General features: G+C 43.6%; 1 protein-coding gene across 1 annotated transcript; it reads right to left on the bottom strand.

The window, feature by feature from the left end:
* Positions 1-664: 664 nt before the first annotated feature.
* LOC140350563 (guanine nucleotide-binding protein G(o) subunit alpha-like) lies at positions 665-18,544 on the bottom strand (the record flags this gene model as incomplete). Its single annotated transcript, XM_072436141.1, has 4 exons — positions 665-3,124; positions 9,266-9,419; positions 18,206-18,342; positions 18,477-18,544. Coding segments are annotated over 4 exons (547 nt in total), but the record flags the coding sequence as incomplete, so codon positions are not given.
* Positions 18,545-18,868: the final 324 nt, after the last annotated feature.

Raw genomic sequence — 18,868 nt, 5'->3', positions numbered from 1 at the left:
GTTTTACAAGTTCCTCTCAAACGTGTCCAGAGAACAGGAAGTTCCAGTGTTGTGTGTTTGTGTGGCGTCTTATCTCGTGACTGATGTGTGTTCACAGCCACACACACGTTCAATTCCAATCTGCATTGCCAAAGATAAAAAGCGACAATATATCTGTTTCTACAACCCTAATACCCTTAGATATTTACTACACATCTATATTCTTCAATAAAAGACAAATAAAGCAATATTTTGGAGGGTCAGTATTTAGCGTTTGCAACTATTTATTTGGACTAATGTGTATTTTGTGTGATACATGAACATTTGAGCTGTTGAGGGTCAAACAATTAACATCAATGGATAATTAATGATTTAATTCATTTCAAATAAATGTCTTTTTCCAGGAGGAATTAAATATAACAATATCATGTAACTACTTAACTGTATTCTGCTTTTTAATCACTTATTTTTACGATATTGTTCATTCAAAACATTAGATCTTGATCGAGCTTCAGGGTTATTGTGTCAAATCAAATATTGGTAGTTTTAGTAAATGCAGGAGGATTTTTTAAAACGAAATATGATAAAAACTATTTTCAAATGAGCTCTTTTGTCCACTCCTACTGCACATGCGTGAATTATATCATCTAACGTCATAAAGCGAAGAAAGAAAACAGAGCACATGTTGTTGTAGTCATGAAAACAGTGGCTTTTTAATGTAAACACTACATTCGATTGGTTTTTCCAGCACGGACAACCCACATGAAATAACAACCATTCACTAAAGAGGAGTAGAGGAGGAGAGAGAGAAAGAAAGCTGCACAGAAAAAGCATTCACTGGGAGAAAAACAAAAACAATGGGGTCAAAATGGATGGGGACAGAATGCCAAAAAACAGGTATATCATGTCATTATACACAGTTGCTTTCTCTTTTCAAACCTAGAAACCAAGAAAGGCAAAAGAGAGAGGTCGATATAGATAGAGCGATGAGGGGAAACATAGAATAGGAATGGAGATATAAGAAATTTCCAAATCTACCTCTGCGTGTGTGTCGAGAAGTGTGTGTGAGCGAGACGTGGAAACTGTGCTTTTCATTGTCGACCTCAAAGTGTCGTGTCGAAAACTGAAGGAACAGACGGCAGCATGACTTTGTACAGCGTCAAAAGAGTGTCAACATGCGGCGCCCCTAAACTCGCGGACGCGGCGTCGAAACGTGCTCTTCCCCCCCCCCGAAAAAACAGTGGCTTCATCGGAAATCATAAAAAATATCGTTATTATAGCAGTATATTTAGTTTGTTCAGTCGAGTCAGGCTAAAGTGGAGGACATGGTTTGTTTTTTTCTAAATGCAGGAAACAGGCAGAGATGGTTTTGAAAAACAGGAAGTGGTAGTTCGTAGCGTCACGACGACACGGGGTCACGTCTGAGGTCACGCTTCTGGTGCCAAACTCTGACAAAAAACGTCTTGTCCAGTCGCTACGAAGCGCAAGAAAAGTTTCGTGAAGGATTATCATATTTGTTTTATTGTGGAAAAATGAGCTCGTGGACCTGGTCGTTTCTCATTGTTTCAAAAGGAAATTAAAAAGTAAAAGCGTGAGCCTTCCTTTCCTCGTACTGACCCCGCCCCTCCGTGTTCAAGGTCATCTCTCTCACTTCCGACCGTCTCTAGCTTGTATTTTTGAGTTTTTAAGTGTCTTTTTTCTGTTTTTTATCAAAGGTTTCGTCACTATTCTGAACAGTGTCTATGAAGCTTGTCGTCTGTATTATCTGCTCTATTTATACAAAGGCTGGAGTGTCTCATGCTGTCCGTGTCCGGCTTTAGGACGAGGAGTCCGGTCTGAAGCAGGACACCATGCACAAACCAAAGCAACAGATAAAGATGAGGTGACATAAAAGGCTTAGTGGAAGTATGAGCTACAGAGAAGTGTGTGGGACTGGTCAATAAATAAATTAATAAATTAATGAACAAGGACAAACCAGGAAGTGAGTATATTCTATGGTAATGTTCTAGGTCTAGACTCTAGTTAACAGTGAGAGGTGTACTGCTTCTAAAAGCATCACTATCTACATACAGTACCTAATGTTCAATGGCACTGATTGGACTCTTAGCATGTTTCCTATTGGCTCTCGGCTCGGCCATGACCAGCGGCGGCGAATGGTTGACGCCATGGACAGAATGCCTGACTTTCTGCCAATAAAATCCAGCTTGTGGTTGAAGAATGGAAGGTAAAATTATACAAAAATTCAAAAAACAAGATTAAAAAAAAAAATCTAAAAAATCATAGTGAACAGCTTTAAAATCTAATGTAAACAAAAACAAAGTTAAAATCACGTGCGCAGGTCTTTGTGTTTTAAGGTTTGGCTGACCTTGCTGCATTTTTAGTGCTATTAATTACAATTGTCACATCTTCTGAACGTATTAATACATCACTATTTATTTATGGCTAAAAACGAGAACAAAAACACAAATTAAGGTGTCAAGTGAGGCAAAACGTGAATACAAATCAGACTGTAATAAATACACACACAATCAACAAAAATAAAACAAAAAAGTCATAAAAAAAAAACGAGATACTGCCATTGTTGAAGTGACAACAGCTGGAAAAGAGAGGAGAGAGTGAGAAAACAGGCTTTTTCAACTTTGTTCATCAATTTTTTAAGGCTGCAGCCAAGAGAGCGAGAAGAGACAAGAACTAAAAACATTATATATATATATTTATATATACGTATGCCTATTTTCTTTTAAATTATCATCATCATTAATATGTACCTAGTTGCATTTTTCATTCTTTTATCTTTAAATAATCAGCAGAATCGTCATCATCACCATCGTCATTTCCACAGCAGTGTCAAAGGAACAGGAAGAGAGGGATGAGGGCAGGAAGGGGCGGGGAAAGAGAGAGAGAGAGAGAGCAAGAGGAAGGGGGCGGGGCAGGAGGCGGGGCAGGACGGCCGCGGCTCAGTACAAGCCGCAGCCTCGGAGGTTGTTGGCGATGATGATGTCGGTGACGGCGTCGAACACGACCTGGATGTTCCCCGTGTCCGTGGCGCAGGTCAGGTGACAGTAGATCTCCTTGTTCGGGGAGCGGTTCTTGCTCTCGAATTGTGCTTGGATGTAAGCGGCCGCGTCGTCGTAGGTGTTCGGCCCTGCGCACACGGGAACGCGACGCTGTTAGAACGTGTGCCGGACGACAACGTGACAACGCGGCGTTCCATGTTGTCCAGGACGTGTGGTTTATATGGTCACAGTAGACGTTTCAGTCAGATGGAACGTTAAACACACACGTCCCGTCACTGCAGCGCGTCACATTAACCACAGAGTGAGAACAGACAGATGCTGCTTTATCACACAAACATTTATTCAATTCTAAACTCATTTAAACTTAAAACTACTTGTTAAATCTGTTTTGGCAGCAGCTTTTGCCATCTCATCCCATCAACAATTGATCTAAAACTATGTACGATTACCCATATATAAAGTATACATGTTGATATAAAATACTGATTGTAGTGAAGATGATTATTCTTACGAAACATTGTTTTGTGAAATGATATATATTTTGTAACATTGTTTTATTTTGGTGTTTTGATTTGAAAACCATCATCTAATAAGAACAGAATGAGCTCCTCACGTCTGACTCAATCCTACCACTACAACTGAGGCCTGTCCTTTTAATGAAGGAACACTGTGTGTGTCTGTGTGTGTGTGTGTGGGGGGTGTGTGTGTTGTGTAGGTGTTTATGTGTGTGTGTGTTGAGTGTGTGTGTGTTGAGAGTGTGTGTGTGTGTGTTGTGTAGGTGTGTGTGTGTGTGTGTGGGGGGTGTGTGTGTTGAGTGTGTGTGTGTTGAGAGTGTGTGTGTGTGTGTTGTGTAGGTGTGTGTGTGTGTGTGTGTGGGGTGTGTGTTGTGTAGGTGTTTATGTGTGTGTGTGTGTGTGTGTTGTGTAGGTGTGTGTGTGTTGTGTAGGTGTGTGTGTGTGTGTGTGTTGAGAGTGTGTGTGTGTGGGGTGTGTGTGTGTGTGGGGTGTGTGTGTGTGTGTGGGGTGTGTGTGTGTGTGTGTTGGGTGTGTGTGTGTGTGTGTTGAGAGTGTGTGTGTGTGTTGGGTGTGTGTGTGTGTGTGTTGAGAGTGTGTGTGTGTGTGTGTTGAGAGTGTGTGTGTGTGTGTGGGGTGTGTGTGTGTGTGTTGAGAGTGTGTGTGTGTGTGTTGAGAGTGTGTGTGTGTGTGTTGAGAGTGTGTGTGTGTGTGTGTGGGGGGTGTGTGTGTGTGTGGTGTGTGTTGAGAGTGTGTGTGTGTTTGTTGTGTAGGTGTGTGTGTGTGTTGTGTAGGTGTGTGTGTTGTGTGTGTGTGTGGGGTGTGTGTGTGTGTTGTGTAGGTGTGTGTGTGTGTGTTGTGTAGGTGTGTGTGGGGTGTGTGTGTGTGTGTTGAGAGTGTGTGTGTGTGTAGGTGTGTGTGTGTGTGTGTTGAGAGTGTGTGTGTGTGTGTGTGTCTGTGTGTGTGTGTGTGTCTATATGTGTGTGTGTGTCTATATGTGTGTGTGTGTGTGTGTTGAGAGTGTGTGTGTGCGTGTGTTGTGTAGGTGTGTGTGTGTGTGTGTGTGTGTGTTGAGAGTGTGTGTGTGTTGTGTAGGTGTGTGTGTGTTGAGAGTGTGTGTGTGTGTGTTGTGTAGGTGTGTGTGTGTTGAGAGTGTGTGTGTGTGTTGTGTAGGTGTGTGTGTGTGTGTGTGTAGGTGTGTGTGTGTGTGTGTCTATATGTGTGTGTGTGTGTGTGTCTATATGTGTGTGTGTGTGTTGAGAGTGTGTGTGTGCGTGTGTTGTGTAGGTGTGTGTGTGTGTGTGTTGAGAGTGTGTGTGTGTTGTGTAGGTGTGTGTGTGTGTGTTGAGAAGGTGTGTGTGTGTGTGTGTTGTGTAGGTGTGTGTGTGTGTGTGTTGAGAGTGTGTGTGTGTGTGTGTCCTCAACATCTTGGTTCTGGGAATCCAGTTTAATTATTTCAGATCAAATATTCTGTTCTTCTTGATCTTTAGTGATACAAACATTCTTCAAAAGTTTTCCCCAAAACGTTTGTGGCCAAAGGAAAATGTCAAGGTGAAATGTTCAGATTGATACAAAATGAATGAAGATAATTCTAACTCAACAGACGAGATTAGATTCTTCCCCTTTTCCTTTATATGACACAAGTAAATATGTCCAGATGTTGTGTAGTACTTCCTGTAGTATGTGACATGTTGTGTAGTACTTCCTGTAGTATGCGACATGTGTAGTACTTCCTGTAGTATGTGACATGTTGTGTAGTACTTCCTGTAGTATGCGACATGTTGTGTAGTACTTCCTGTAGTATGTGACATGTTGTGTAGTACTTCCTGTAGTATGTGACATGTTGTGTAGTACTTCCTGTAGTATGCGACATGTTGTGTAGTACTTCCTGTAGTATGCGACATGTTGTGTAGTACTTCCTATAGTATGCGACATGTTGTGTAGTACTTCCTGTAGTATGCGACATGTTGTAGTATGCGACATGTTGTGTAGTACTTCCTGTAGTATGCGACATGTTGTGTAGTACTTCCTGTAGTATGCGACATGTTGTGTAGTACTTCCTGTAGTATGTGACATGTTGTGTAGTACTTCCTGTAGTATGCGACATGTTGTGTAGTACTTCCTGTAGTATGTGACATGTTGTGTAGTACTTCCTGTAGTATGTGACATGTTGTGTAGTACTTCCTGTAGTATGTGACATGTTGTGTAGTACTTCCTGTAGTATGTGACATGTTGTGTAGTACTTCCTGTAGTATGTGACATGTTGTGTAGTACTTCCTGTAGTATGTGACATGTTGTGTAGTACTTCCTGTAGTATGCGACATGTTGTGTAGTACTTCCTGTAGTATGCGACATGTGTAGTACTTCCTGTAGTATGTGACATGTTGTGTAGTACTTCCTGTAGTATGCGACATGTTGTGTAGTACTTCCTGTAGTATGTGACATGTTGTGTAGTACTTCCTGTAGTATGCGACATGTTGTGTAGTACTTCCTGTAGTATGCGACATGTTGTGTAGTACTTCCTGTAGTATGCGACATGTTGTGTAGTACTTCCTGTAGTATGCGACATGTTGTGTAGTACTTCCTGTAGTATGTGACATGTTGTGTAGTACTTCCTGTAGTATGTGACATGTTGTGTAGTACTTCCTGTAGTATGTGACATGTTGTGTAGTACTTCCTGTAGTATGTGACATGTTGTGTAGTACTTCCTGTAGTATGTGACATGTTGTGTAGTACTTCCTGTAGTATGTGACATGTTGTGTAGTACTTCCTGTAGTATGTGACATGTTGTGTAGTACTTCCTGTAGTATGCGACATGTTGTGTAGTACTTCCTGTAGTATGCGACATGTTGTGTAGTACTTCCTGTAGTATGTGACATGTTGTGTAGTACTTCCTGTAGTATGTGACATGTTGTGTAGTACTTCCTGTAGTATGTGACATGTTGTGTAGTACTTCCTGTAGTATGTGACATGTTGTGTAGTACTTCCTGTAGTATGTGACATGTTGTGTAGTACTTCCTGTAGTATGTGACATGTTGTGTAGTACTTCCTGTAGTATGTGACATGTTGTGTAGTACTTCCTGTAGTATGTGACATGTTGTGTAGTACTTCCTGTAGTATGTGACATGTTGTGTAGTACTTCCTGTAGTATGTGACATGTGACTATGTCAGGAGCTCTATAAATATTGATGTAACTTTGCCTGAGGTACTGCAGTGGCCTCAAGTATGTGAGTGCAGCAGGTTTACACTCAGGTTCTGTGCTGGTGTCTTTGTGCTTTTAGAGGTTGTAAAATGACTTTACTATTGTCATGTGACTCACTAAAGCGTTTAAGCTTTGAGGCCTTTAAAGAAGAGGGAGGAGCTTATTGGTTATAGAAGGTGTTATATGTTATATGTGTTTTATTTGAGGGGCATCTTAATGTCCTAAAATGTGATATGATCACAATGAAAACAACTTCACATGAGATTGTTTTAAGGGAAACTTAAATAAGACTTTTGGAGTCATTTCTGCTTCTTCCCTCATTTCTCAGCAAAGCTTCAAATGGACTATTTCCCAAATGTCTGTACCATCTCTTTTCCTAATTCATGCTTATTTAAAAGGAATTATAAAGGATTTTTGGCGCGCAATCTGAGTCTCATTTCCTGGTGGCGTGGACAGCAGAGTAGTTCTCCCACATGTCAATCTTTCCCTGCGTCCTACTGCACACCTGTCCTCCCGGTGAGACAAATTCATCTGGCAGAGCCTGTGAGGACAGAGCCTGTGAGGACAGAGCCCGTGAGGACAGAGCCCGTGAGGACAGAGCCCGTGAGGACAGAGCCTGTGAGGACAGAGCCTGTGAGGACAGAGCCCGTGAGGACAGAGCCCGTGAGGACAGAGCCCGTGAGGACAGAGCCCGTGAGGACAGAGTCTGTGAGGACAGAGTCTGTGAGGACAGAGCCCGTGAGGACAGAGCCCGTGAGGACAGAGTCTGTGAGGACAGAGTCTGTGAGGACAGAGCCCGTGAGGACAGAGCCCGTGAGGACAGAGTCTGTGAGGACAGAGTCTGTGAGGACAGAGCCCGTGAGGACAGAGTCTGTGAGGACAGAGCCCGTGAGGACAGAGCCCGTGAGGACAGAGTCTGTGAGGACAGAGCCCGTGAGGACAGAGTCTGTGAGGACAGAAGAGGATGAAGCGGTGACCAAGTGGGACAATTAAATTAAATTGTGTTTTTAAGTTAGAATTTTTATGTTGCACTGCTTATGTTTGATATGTTTAAAAATGTAAAGAACGTTTGAATTAAAAAATACAGTTGAAAGAACCAAAAACGCAATAAAACGTTTTCTGTTTTACTTTGACATACTTAAGAATGTCTTTTACCCGTTTAATATGAAAGTGACCCCTCCTTCTGTCCTTAGACCCCTCCTTCTGTCCTTAGACCCCTCCTTCTGTCCTTAGACCCCTCCTTCTGTCCTTAGACCCCTCCTTCTGTCCTTAGACCCCTCCTTCTGTCCTTAGACCCCTCCTTCTGTCCTTAGACCCCTCCTTCTGTCCTTAGACCCCTCCTTCTGTCCTTAGACCCCTCCTTCTGTCCTAAGACCCCTCCTTCTGTCCTTAGACCCCTCCTTCTGTCCTAAGACCCCTCCTTCTGCCCTTCTCGACCAGGAAAAACTACAAAAACCTCCTTGGGAAACAGTATAAACCTGGAGGAGTTCCAGAGTGAAGGAGGATCTGACTCTCACAGGTTGAACAGAACAAACCCGCTTCATTATTACAGAGCAATCTTCATTACCATGTTCACCCAGATCCACCACATTTTACCATTTCACTGTTTCTTGTTTTACGTCACTGAAGTCTAAAAGCAGCTTTAACAACAGAAAAAGCCTTGTTGAGAGTGCAACTGGAAGGGCGACAATCATCAGGTCAAAATGAAAGGTTTGGTTATAACGGATCCTCTTTGAAAAATCATTCAGAGTTTGAGCCGAGCAGCAGCAGCAATTCTGATATTTCTTGTAAATGATTTAGTCTTGACTAGTATATTTAGTCAGACCACCTGCTACTGCATAATGCTGTTCCTTTAAAGGGAAATTATAGATAATTCTAATTGTTATTGTGTCCTACAGACACTTCATGGCTTTTTCCATAAAATCATATGGTTTTAGTTGCAACAGGAAGGACTTAAGTTCTGTTGTTTATTTGTATTGAGGAATATACATGAACCTAACCATAACCTTTACCAGGTTTTAGCTCAAGTGCTAATTCCCACGACAGTCCCTGGGCAGGCTTATGTCATTAACCTGTTGTCGTCTGATGTGGCACCTCCTGATGAACAAAGGAACACGGCCAATGGGAACACGGGCTACGTAATCGACACAGAATTCTTAAAAGTGTTTCTCTTTTATAAACTGGAGTCAATTATGGTTCATTTGCAAAGGGTATTCGATTACTACACATTAAACGCAAACAAACAAGTTTGGAGGTTAGACTATAAAGCGCAATTATGCCACAAAAAGGACAAGGCTGCGATTAAGAACTGTTGACTCATCTTTATGCTAATTCAGCCTGTTTCCAAAAAGAACGCCTGCTTTTGTCCCGTGTTTCCCATTTTGTAGCAAAATAAACTCAAGTCTGCATCACGGCCCTCTCACTCCCGGGGTTGAACGTCTGCCATAATTGGATTTTGGTCGCAAACTGTCACACTGCATTGTGGGAAAACCAATTAAGTGCACCTGCGAGGTCACAGGGTCCGCTGCGTGTGTGGTGTTGATGGTGTTTTTCACCTGTATATTCGGGGAAACAGATGCTGAGCGCAGACTTCTTGATCTTCTCTGCAAACAGGTCCTTCTTGTTGAGGAAGAGGATGATAGAGGTGTCGATGAAGAACTTGTTGTTGCAGATGGAGTCGAACAGCATCAAGGACTCGTGCATGCGATTCTGAAGAAGAAGAAGAAGATATATTAGGCTACGATGACCGACTGATGCATTTTAAACTAACATATTCACAGGATGGATCACGCAGACGTCCAGTTATGATCGATAAACTGAAGCTTAAAAGATGAAAAAGGAAGTGTTTTGTGTCATTTTGACTCCAGGGCAGCGGTGTCCAAACTGTCACTGGAGAACTGTTTTCATGATGCTAAAAAGACAAACTCGAGTTCAATCAAAAGGAAAATACTCCATCCTCGATATCACAAAGATAATAAAAAACTCTCTTTATAGGTAAAGGTTTTAAGCACTGGACTGACATTTTAAACACAAAATAATAGTTAATTCTTGATTAAACACTGGTCTTATTTTAGTTCTGACAAAGCTCAATACAAACTTCAAACTGTTCACGAACTTTGACCTGTTATTGTGATTTATTCTTTTTTATACGGATACTTGTTTAAATGAGTATCTAGTTATGATACTAGTTTTGGTATAGATACTTTTGAAATTTTAGAATATCTTGAAACAATTTTTAACAGATACAACTTGGAGGAGATTAAAATAGCACAAATGATACGTATAAACTTTGTACTTTGTTTGAGCCCAGATTTAGTCCTGGTGATATTCAGGTTTAGTCCCAATTTTGATGCTGCATGTGTGTGTGTTTCATATATATCAGTCTTGATCTTTGGACAGCGCTGCTCTAAAGCTTCAGGAATCACATTGAATACAGTACATACAGTAAATACAGTACATACAGTGAATACAGTACATACAGTGAATACAGTACATACAGTACATACAGTACATATACAGAATACACAGCAATCCAGGATGGAGAGAAAAACACTGGGAAATGAGTCATAGTAATCTCAAATATAATAATGCACGTCGTAAAACACAATATGAAAGGTGGAATAAGACACAAAATCCCATTGAACAGCTGAAAGATCCCGGCAAAATGTGTGATTTCATTATGCAGCGATGCGTGTATCTGTACAGTAGTAGTAGCAATAACAAAAGACAACATTATAAAGATTTAGAGAGAAACAGTTGGAATGTGTAGAATAATAATGAGCCAGAGCAGTCAGGATTTGCATGTGTCGCTTTATTCTAATAATAAATCTTAATAAATTATCACAGCAAAGAAGGAGGAACAGTGTACAGTGCTCGATATCCCCCTTTTACACACAACTTATGTACAGTATGGACAAAACAAACATGGCTGCTACTGACACATTTCAAACATGAGGGATTGTTCTTGCAATAGTTACAGAAAACAATGGTCTTTAAACAGCCTTTTCACTTTGACACCAGTTCATTATGTCGCACGTGCCCCAGACAACAGCAATATAACTGCAAAGAAAATCAATTCAGATCAAACTGATCGATGGCATTTTGAATTGTTTTTGGCATTCACGAGTACAGGGACACACCCAGTCTTAAGTCTCCAGTCTGACCATTTAGCACTGGACAGTGGGAGAAGAATGTATCATAAATTGACAGTAAAAAATGTATTTCTGCATTCATTTGGGTTTTCATTCTGGGTATTATTTAACCATCGTTTCACAACAATTCAAATGCCAAATATTGCATGCGTATTACAATATTGTGTATTAGCGTTTAAATTCATTCTGAATGCATTTCTAAAGCAAGAGAGAAAGAATAGATGAGAGATCATAGAGAGATGATCAAATGACTTTTCAAAAACAGTGTTTGTATAATTGTCACAACTTAAGTTAAACCAATGATTTGTGGGTGTTTGTCACATAGACATGAGTTAGAATACATGTTTTCACTATTTCATATCACATTATTTCAATATCAGTAAACTTGAAATCCAGAAATTGTGGATTTAAGGCACAATCTATGCTAAAAAGCCTAAATGACACAGTATTTACTTTGCCTGGCCTGTGGTGGCAGTTTTGATTGAGACAGATTAGTCTTTGGATAAGTATAGATCTGTATGAATTAAATATTATATGTGCTTTTTACAAATGCGTCTCCTACAATAGTAATGAGCTCACAGCAGCTCCAGCGGGACATCCATCACTAACATGTTACATAACACACACTCCAGCATCCACACGCACACTCCAGCATCCACACGCACACTCCAGCATCCACACGCACACTCCAGCATCCACACACACACTCCAGCATCCACACGCACACTCCAGCATCCACACACACACTCCAGCATCCACACACACACTCCAGCATCCACACGCACACTCCAGCATCCACACACACACTCCAGCATCCACACGCACACTCCAGCATCCACACGCACACTCCAGCATCCACACACACACTCCAGCATCCACACGCACACTCCAGCATCCACACACACACTCCAGCATCCACACGCACACTCCAGCATCCACACACACACTCCAGCATCCACACGCACACTCCAGCATCCACACACACACTCCAGCATCCACACGCACACTCCAGCATCCACACGCACACTCCAGCATCCACACGCACACTCCAGCATCCACACGCACACTCCAGCATCCAAACACACACACTCCAGCATCCACACACACACTCCAGCATCCACACACACACACACACACTCCAGCATCCGCACACGCACACTCCAGCATCCGCACACGCACACTCCAGCATCCACACGCACACTCCAGCATCCACACGCACACTCCAGCATCCACACACACACACTCCAGCATCCACACGCACACTCCAGCATCCACACACACACTCCAGCATCCACACACACACTCCAGCATCCACACGCACACTCCAGCATCCAAACACACACACTCCAGCATCCGCACACACACTCCAGCATCCACACACACACTCCAGCATCCACACGCACACTCCAGCATCCACACGCACACTCCAGCATCCACACGCACACTCCAGCATCCACACACACACTCCAGCATCCACACGCACACTCCAGCATCCACACGCACACTCCAGCATCCACACGCACACTCCAGCATCCACACGCACACTCCAGCATCCACACACACACTCCAGCATCCACACGCACACTCCAGCATCCACACACACGCACACTCCAGCATCCACACGCACACTCCAGCATCCACACACACACTCCAGCATCCACACGCACACTCCAGCATCCACACGCACACTCCAGCATCCACACACACACTCCAGCATCCACACGCACACTCCAGCATCCACACACACGCACACTCCAGCATCCACACGCACACTCCAGCATCCACACACACACTCCAGCATCCACACGCACACTCCAGCATCCACACACACACTCCAGCATCCGCACACGCACACTCCAGCATCCACACGCACACTCCAGCATCCACACGCACACTCCAGCATCCGCACATTTTTATTTTAATATTCAACAAAGCCTGAAGATCGACCTATAGATCTAAACGATTGTATCATTGAGTTTGATTCATATTAAACAGGTTTATCCATAATTAAGCTGTAGAAACACAGTCTAGGCTTTTATTAATAACCTGATATTGTTTATCAAATACAAATGTGCAATATAAAAGTCGAGTGTTTTGAAAATAAAATATACTGGCTACAACTACGCAAATGATAGAAGATTGAGGTTAACTCTCCTCCTGCTTCTTGCCTTGACTCTCTCTCCTCCTGCTTCTTGCCTTGACTCTCCTCCTCCTGCTTCTTGCCTTGACTCTCCTCCTCCTGCTTCTTGCCTTGACTCTCTCTCCTCCTGCTTCTTGCCTTGACTCTCTCTCCTCCTGCTTCTTGCCTTGACTCTCCTCCTCCTGCTTCTTGCCTTGACTCTCTCCTCCTCCTCCTCCTGCTTCTTGCCTTGACTCTCTCTCCTCCTGCTTCTTGCCTTGACTCTCTCTCCTCCTGCTTCTTGCCTTGACTCTCTCTCCTCCTGCTTCTTGCCTTGACTCTCTCCTCCTCCTCCTGCTTCTTGCCTTGACTCTCCTCCTCCTGCTTCTTGCCTTGACTCTCCTCCTCCTGCTTCTTGCCTTGACTCTCTCTCCTCCTGCTTCTTGCCTTGACTCTCCTCCTCCTGCTTCTTGCCTTGACTCTCTCTCCTCCTGCTTCTTGCCTTGACTCTCTCCTCCTCCTCCTGCTTCTTGCCTTGACTCTCCTCCTCCTGCTTCTTGCCTTGACTCTCCTCCTCCTGCTTCTTGCCTTGACTCTCCTCCTCCTGCTTCTTGCCTTGACTCTCCTCCTCCTGCTTCTTGCCTTGACTCTCTCTCCTCCTGCTTCTTGCCTTGACTCTCTCTCCTCCTCCTCCTGCTTCTTGCCTTGACTCTCTCCTCCTCCTCCTGCTTCTTGCCTTGACTCTCTCTCCTCCTGCTTCTTGCCTTGACTCTCTCTCCTCCTGCTTCTTGCCTTGACTCTCTCTCCTCCTGCTTCTTGCCTTGACTCTCTCTCCTCCTGCTTCTTGCCTTGACTCTCTCCTCCGCCTCCTGCTTCTTGCCTTGACTCTCCTCCTCCTGCTTCTTGCCTTGACTCTCTCTCCTCCTGCTTCTTGCCTTGACTCTCTCCTCCTCCTCCTGCTTCTTGCCTTGACTCTCTCCTCCTCCTCCTGCTTCTTGCCTTGACTCTCCTCCTCCTGCTTCTTGCCTTGACTCTCCTCCTCCTGCTTCTTGCCTTGACTCTCCTCCTCCTGCTTCTTGCCTTGACTCTCCTCCTCCTGCTTCTTGCCTTGACTCTCTCTCCTCCTGCTTCTTGCCTTGACTCTCCTCCTCCTGCTTCTTGCCTTGACTCTCCTCCTCCTGCTTCTTGCCTTGACTCTCTCTCCTCCTGCTTCTTGCCTTGACTCTCTCCTCCTCCTCCTGCTTCTTGCCTTGACTCTCCTCCTCCTGCTTCTTGCCTTGACTCTCCTCCTCCTGCTTCTTGCCTTGACTCTCCTCCTCCTCCTGCTTCTTGCCTTGACTCTCTCCTCCTCCTCCTGCTTCTTGCCTTGACTCTCTCTCCTCCTCCTCCTGCTTCTTGCCTTGACTCTCTCTCCTCCTGCTTCTTGCCTTGACTCTCTCTCCTCCTGCTTCTTGCCTTGACTCTCTCTCCTCCTGCTTCTTGCCTTGACTCTCTCTCCTCCTGCTTCTTGCCTTGACTCTCTCTCCTCCTGCTTCTTGCCTTGACTCTCTCTCCTCCTGCTTCTTGCCTTGACTCTCTCTCCTCCTGCTTCTTGCCTTGACTCTCTCTCCTCCTGCTTCTTGCCTTGACTCTCTCTCCTCCTGCTTCTTGCCTTGACTCTCTCTCCTCCTGCTTCTTGCCTTGACTCTCTCTCCTCCTGCTTCTTGCCTTGACTCTCTCTCCTCCTGCTTCTTGCCTTGACTCTCTCTCCTCCTGCTTCTTGCCTTGACTCTCTCTCCTCCTGCTTCTTGCCTTGACTCTCTCTCCTCCTGCTTCTTGCCTTGACTCTCTCTCCTCCTGCTGCTTCTTGCCTTGACTCTCTCTCCTCCTGCTGCTTCTTGCCTTGACTCTCTCTCCTCCTGCTTCTTGCCTTGACTCTCTCTCCTCCTGCTTCTTGCCTTGACTCTCTCTCCTCCTGCTGCTTCTTGCCTTGACTCTCTCTCCTCCTGCTGCTTCTTGCCTTGACTCTCTCTCCTCCTGCTTCTTGCCTTGACTCTCTCTCCTCCTGCTTCTTGCCTTGACTCTCTCTCCTCCTGCTTCTTGCCTTGACTCTCTCTCCTCCTGCTTCTTGCCTTGACTCTCTCTCCTCCTGCTTCTTGCCTTGACTCTCTCTCCTCCTGCTTCTTGCCTTGACTCTCTCTCCTCCTGCTTCTTGCCTTGACTCTCTCTCCTCCTGCTGCTTCTTGCCTTGACTCTCTCTCCTCCTGCTTCTTGCCTTGACTCTCTCTCCTCCTGCTGCTTCTTGCCTTGACTCTCTCTCCTCCTGCTGCTTCTTGCCTTGACTCTCTCCTCCTGCTTCTTGCCTTGACTCTCTCCTCCTCCTGCTGCTTCTTGCTCCTCACTGCCTCTGAGATCGACTGATGGATTGCGATGGACGTATTGGGCACCTCTGACTTATAGAAACAATGTTGGCAGTTCTGTATAAAAATATAAGAATGTCATTTATCTTACAGATAAATCTTACTTATCTGTACATTCATTACAGAAATTTTACACTGCATAATAAATTGATATACTCCACTTCTTAAAATAATGTCTGACATTCAATCAGCAGAAATTCTTCATATGCCCAGGGTTTAAGATTCAACCTTCCAGTTGTACATAAGTGTTATGAAACCCTGGAGCGGGAGGAGGAGTCAAAGCCAGGTTCCAACAGGATGTAGAGAGCCCATTACAGCTGTTAGAAAACACAGAGGAAAGTCTCAGGAGGCCAGACGATATAACAGAATGTTTCTATAATTTGGGCTAAAGCAAAATAAGCATAAGAGAGGTTAATTTAAATATCTCAAGGCCAAAATAATATGATTAACCATGAGGCTAATGCACTTTGAAATGCAGCTCGGTGTAACAGCTCCATCTTGAGCACAATGTGTACAACAGAATAAAGAAGACGCTGCTCTGTGCCGCGGGGTTAATGTGGTCACCAAACATGTTGGAAGACAAAGCTCTGCCCTGAAGCACCTCCTTTCAGCTCACTGAGGACTGGAGCTGGTCAACTCTGGAGATGCTGCTCACACATCACTGCTGGAGAACAGGAACCAGAAAAAGTTTTTCCCTTAGCAACTAAACGCTCAATGGATGCAAAAAAATGAAATCATAGCAAATATTTATGCAATGCACTCTTGAAGCAAATTGCAGTCTAATAACATACATTTCAATTAAAAAAATGAGGATGATGAAGTTATCTTAACAGACCTTCAATGTTTTTTTCCACATTCCCATAAAAACAAAAGCGAGTCTCATTAGAGGCAAAGGGCCTGTAGTACTTGACGTGATAAGTAAGGTGTTGTGACATTTCCAAACCCCACTGGGGCATCAGTCTGTCAGCACATGTGCAAAAGGGTAGACAGGTGTCTTCTGGGTAATTCATCCGCAGATACCTTTTCCCTCACAACACCCACGGGCCAGCTCTGCTCCTCACGTGAAATGCCACGCAGAGACGGGCCTTTGGTGGACGCTCTGCACACAGTGGTCATCTGGAGGTGCCACAGATAAACATGCACCACGTCCTTTCTTTTATGAATGAAGGATATCAGATATTTCAGATCTTTAAACGGATACAATTTCCCAGATCCATGCCCAAAACAAATCGTTTCTTTGTTGCCAATACTGACCTTTATTTACGGTTACACTGCCAAGAGATTAAGAAAAAGCTTGTGTGAATATGATCTTGTGGATTTATTGCAAACAATCTGAAAACATAAATGCGAGATGAATTCCTTATGTTTGTCTCCAGTGTGACACAATCTGACCACCGGCGGTCGGCTCCAGATGGGAATACGTGTCTTTCAATCACAACAAACACAAATCATGTCTTCTGGCCCCGCCCCCTGCACCCATCACAAAACGCTCGCTCAGCACAAAACCCTGCACTCCATCTGAAAGTAAAAGCCCAGACCTGACACTTCCGTCCAGATTATATACAAACATGCCACAGGCTCAGGGAGAATCAATACTTGATGCATCGTTTGAGTGATTTTGTTGTAGAATGATGCTTTGTGCTGCATATCAAAGGCAAAGAATATAATAGAGTGAATCATTTCTATCCAATAGAATAGACCATAAAATATTATAAAACTATAACTTAAAGAGCATTTAAGAGGTTGTAGTACTTATTTCACTAAAACATTTTTGTTTTCGTGTTACTTCCTGGTTGGGGGTAATAGAGGTCATTCCGTAACTGTTACCTAGCAACCATACTATAAACAGAGGGCAAAGCTAGACTCATTTTCTGGTTTAACTGGTCCCAGAATGGAATTTTGTGCATTAATGACAAAAGACAGAAGGATTCTTGTTTAGAACTCAGCTCTAACTGTAATTTTCAACTTTTTTTCTGATTTTTGTTCCCTCAAAAACTGCCACTTGACTAATTTAAAACTGTAATCAATATTTACCACAGAAACGCGGTAATTTGCATGGTCAAGGCAACAAAATGCTACATACACGCAGAAGATTGTACAGGACCCGATCATCTGGACCACAGACTGTTCTCCCGGCTCCTCCCATCAGGAGGCGTGACACTCGACTCAAGGTTAAACCTGAGGATGAGGAGGAGCTTCTACCTGGAGGTTATAAGAGCAGCTCACTCCCAACACTCTTCTCTAATATAAAGAGCACTGTTTGTATTGCTGGTTTGTATCCGTTCACTGAAAGGCACAAAAACATCTCACTACGGTCCATATTTTGCTGTATACATGACGAATAAACTTGAAATGAAATAAGAGTGTATTGAGATATTAGATACATTTCTCAAGGCGAGAGTGATAAGATGAAGTGTGAGCGTGAGCGGCTAAAGAACAGTCTGTAGCTTTGATAATACGCTGAGAATGACGTTTTATGACATCACAAGTTCATCTGTATGCTATGTGTCATCGAGTCGCAGCTATTAATAAAATACTGGACATAAATTATAAAATATTTGCAATAGAAGGGGATTAACGAACTCAATGTTGGGAAATTCTTACGTTGGACACATGAACTTTAAGTAAGTAAAAAAACAAAATATGGAAACATCCTTGACCTCCAGGCACAACATTGTATTGGACATAGAAGTGTAAAGGGGACGCCGGGCAGCAGGTATCACCCCGTTCCCCTTAAACACAAGTATGCTGATTAGCTGAAGCCAGGCTGCGTCATTAATACAGGCCACACCCCCTCAAATTATTAGCTATGATGACATCAGTAACTGCATCGAAGACAAACTGTATATTATCGGTGTCAGTGGCACAGGTGACTTGGGAGTAGACCTCTTTGTGTGGGGACTTGTTCTTGCTTTCGTACTGAGATTTGATGTATGAGATTCCGTCCAAGTAAGTCTCGGGACCTGGAGAGAAGAGAAGAGAATATGTAACTACACAAACACATGAGGTCTAAATGAAGCTGACGCTCTTTATCAGTGCGGTGTCCTACACTCCGCCATCAGCACTATTTACTGTGATATTTTCCTGAAAACATAACCTTTAGCTTTCTTGCTCAGCACACTTTCTGCTGACGTGCTCGGGCTGTGCAGCGGGCCGTGCAGCGGGCTGTGCAGCCAGCACAGATGGAATGAATGATACACATTTACAGAACGGAGGTGGCAGCGCTCTGACCAATGAAATGTTGATACAGACGGTGTCTTTTGTCATGTAAGCAGATTGTACATTAAAACATAGATAAGATCTGATTCAGTTTGACTAACCAATCAGAATAATAAGCGTAAACTAACAACAAGCGACCTGCCAGTTCACTGAAATATTCTAATACATAATACTCAATTTGCCTAGTTCTGCTCATACCTGGGGTATTATTATCTGCAATATAATAAATAATAATGCTCCCTGGATTTTTTAAATAGTTATTCAGTATCA

This window comes from Eucyclogobius newberryi, unplaced genomic scaffold (assembly GCF_026437365.1).
Source record: "Eucyclogobius newberryi isolate DKJ021-1_F unplaced genomic scaffold, fEucNew1.0.hap1 SCAF_727, whole genome shotgun sequence".
Taxonomy (NCBI): Eukaryota; Metazoa; Chordata; class Actinopteri; order Gobiiformes; family Gobiidae; genus Eucyclogobius; species Eucyclogobius newberryi.
This window is presented reverse-complemented; position numbering and strand designations above follow the sequence as displayed.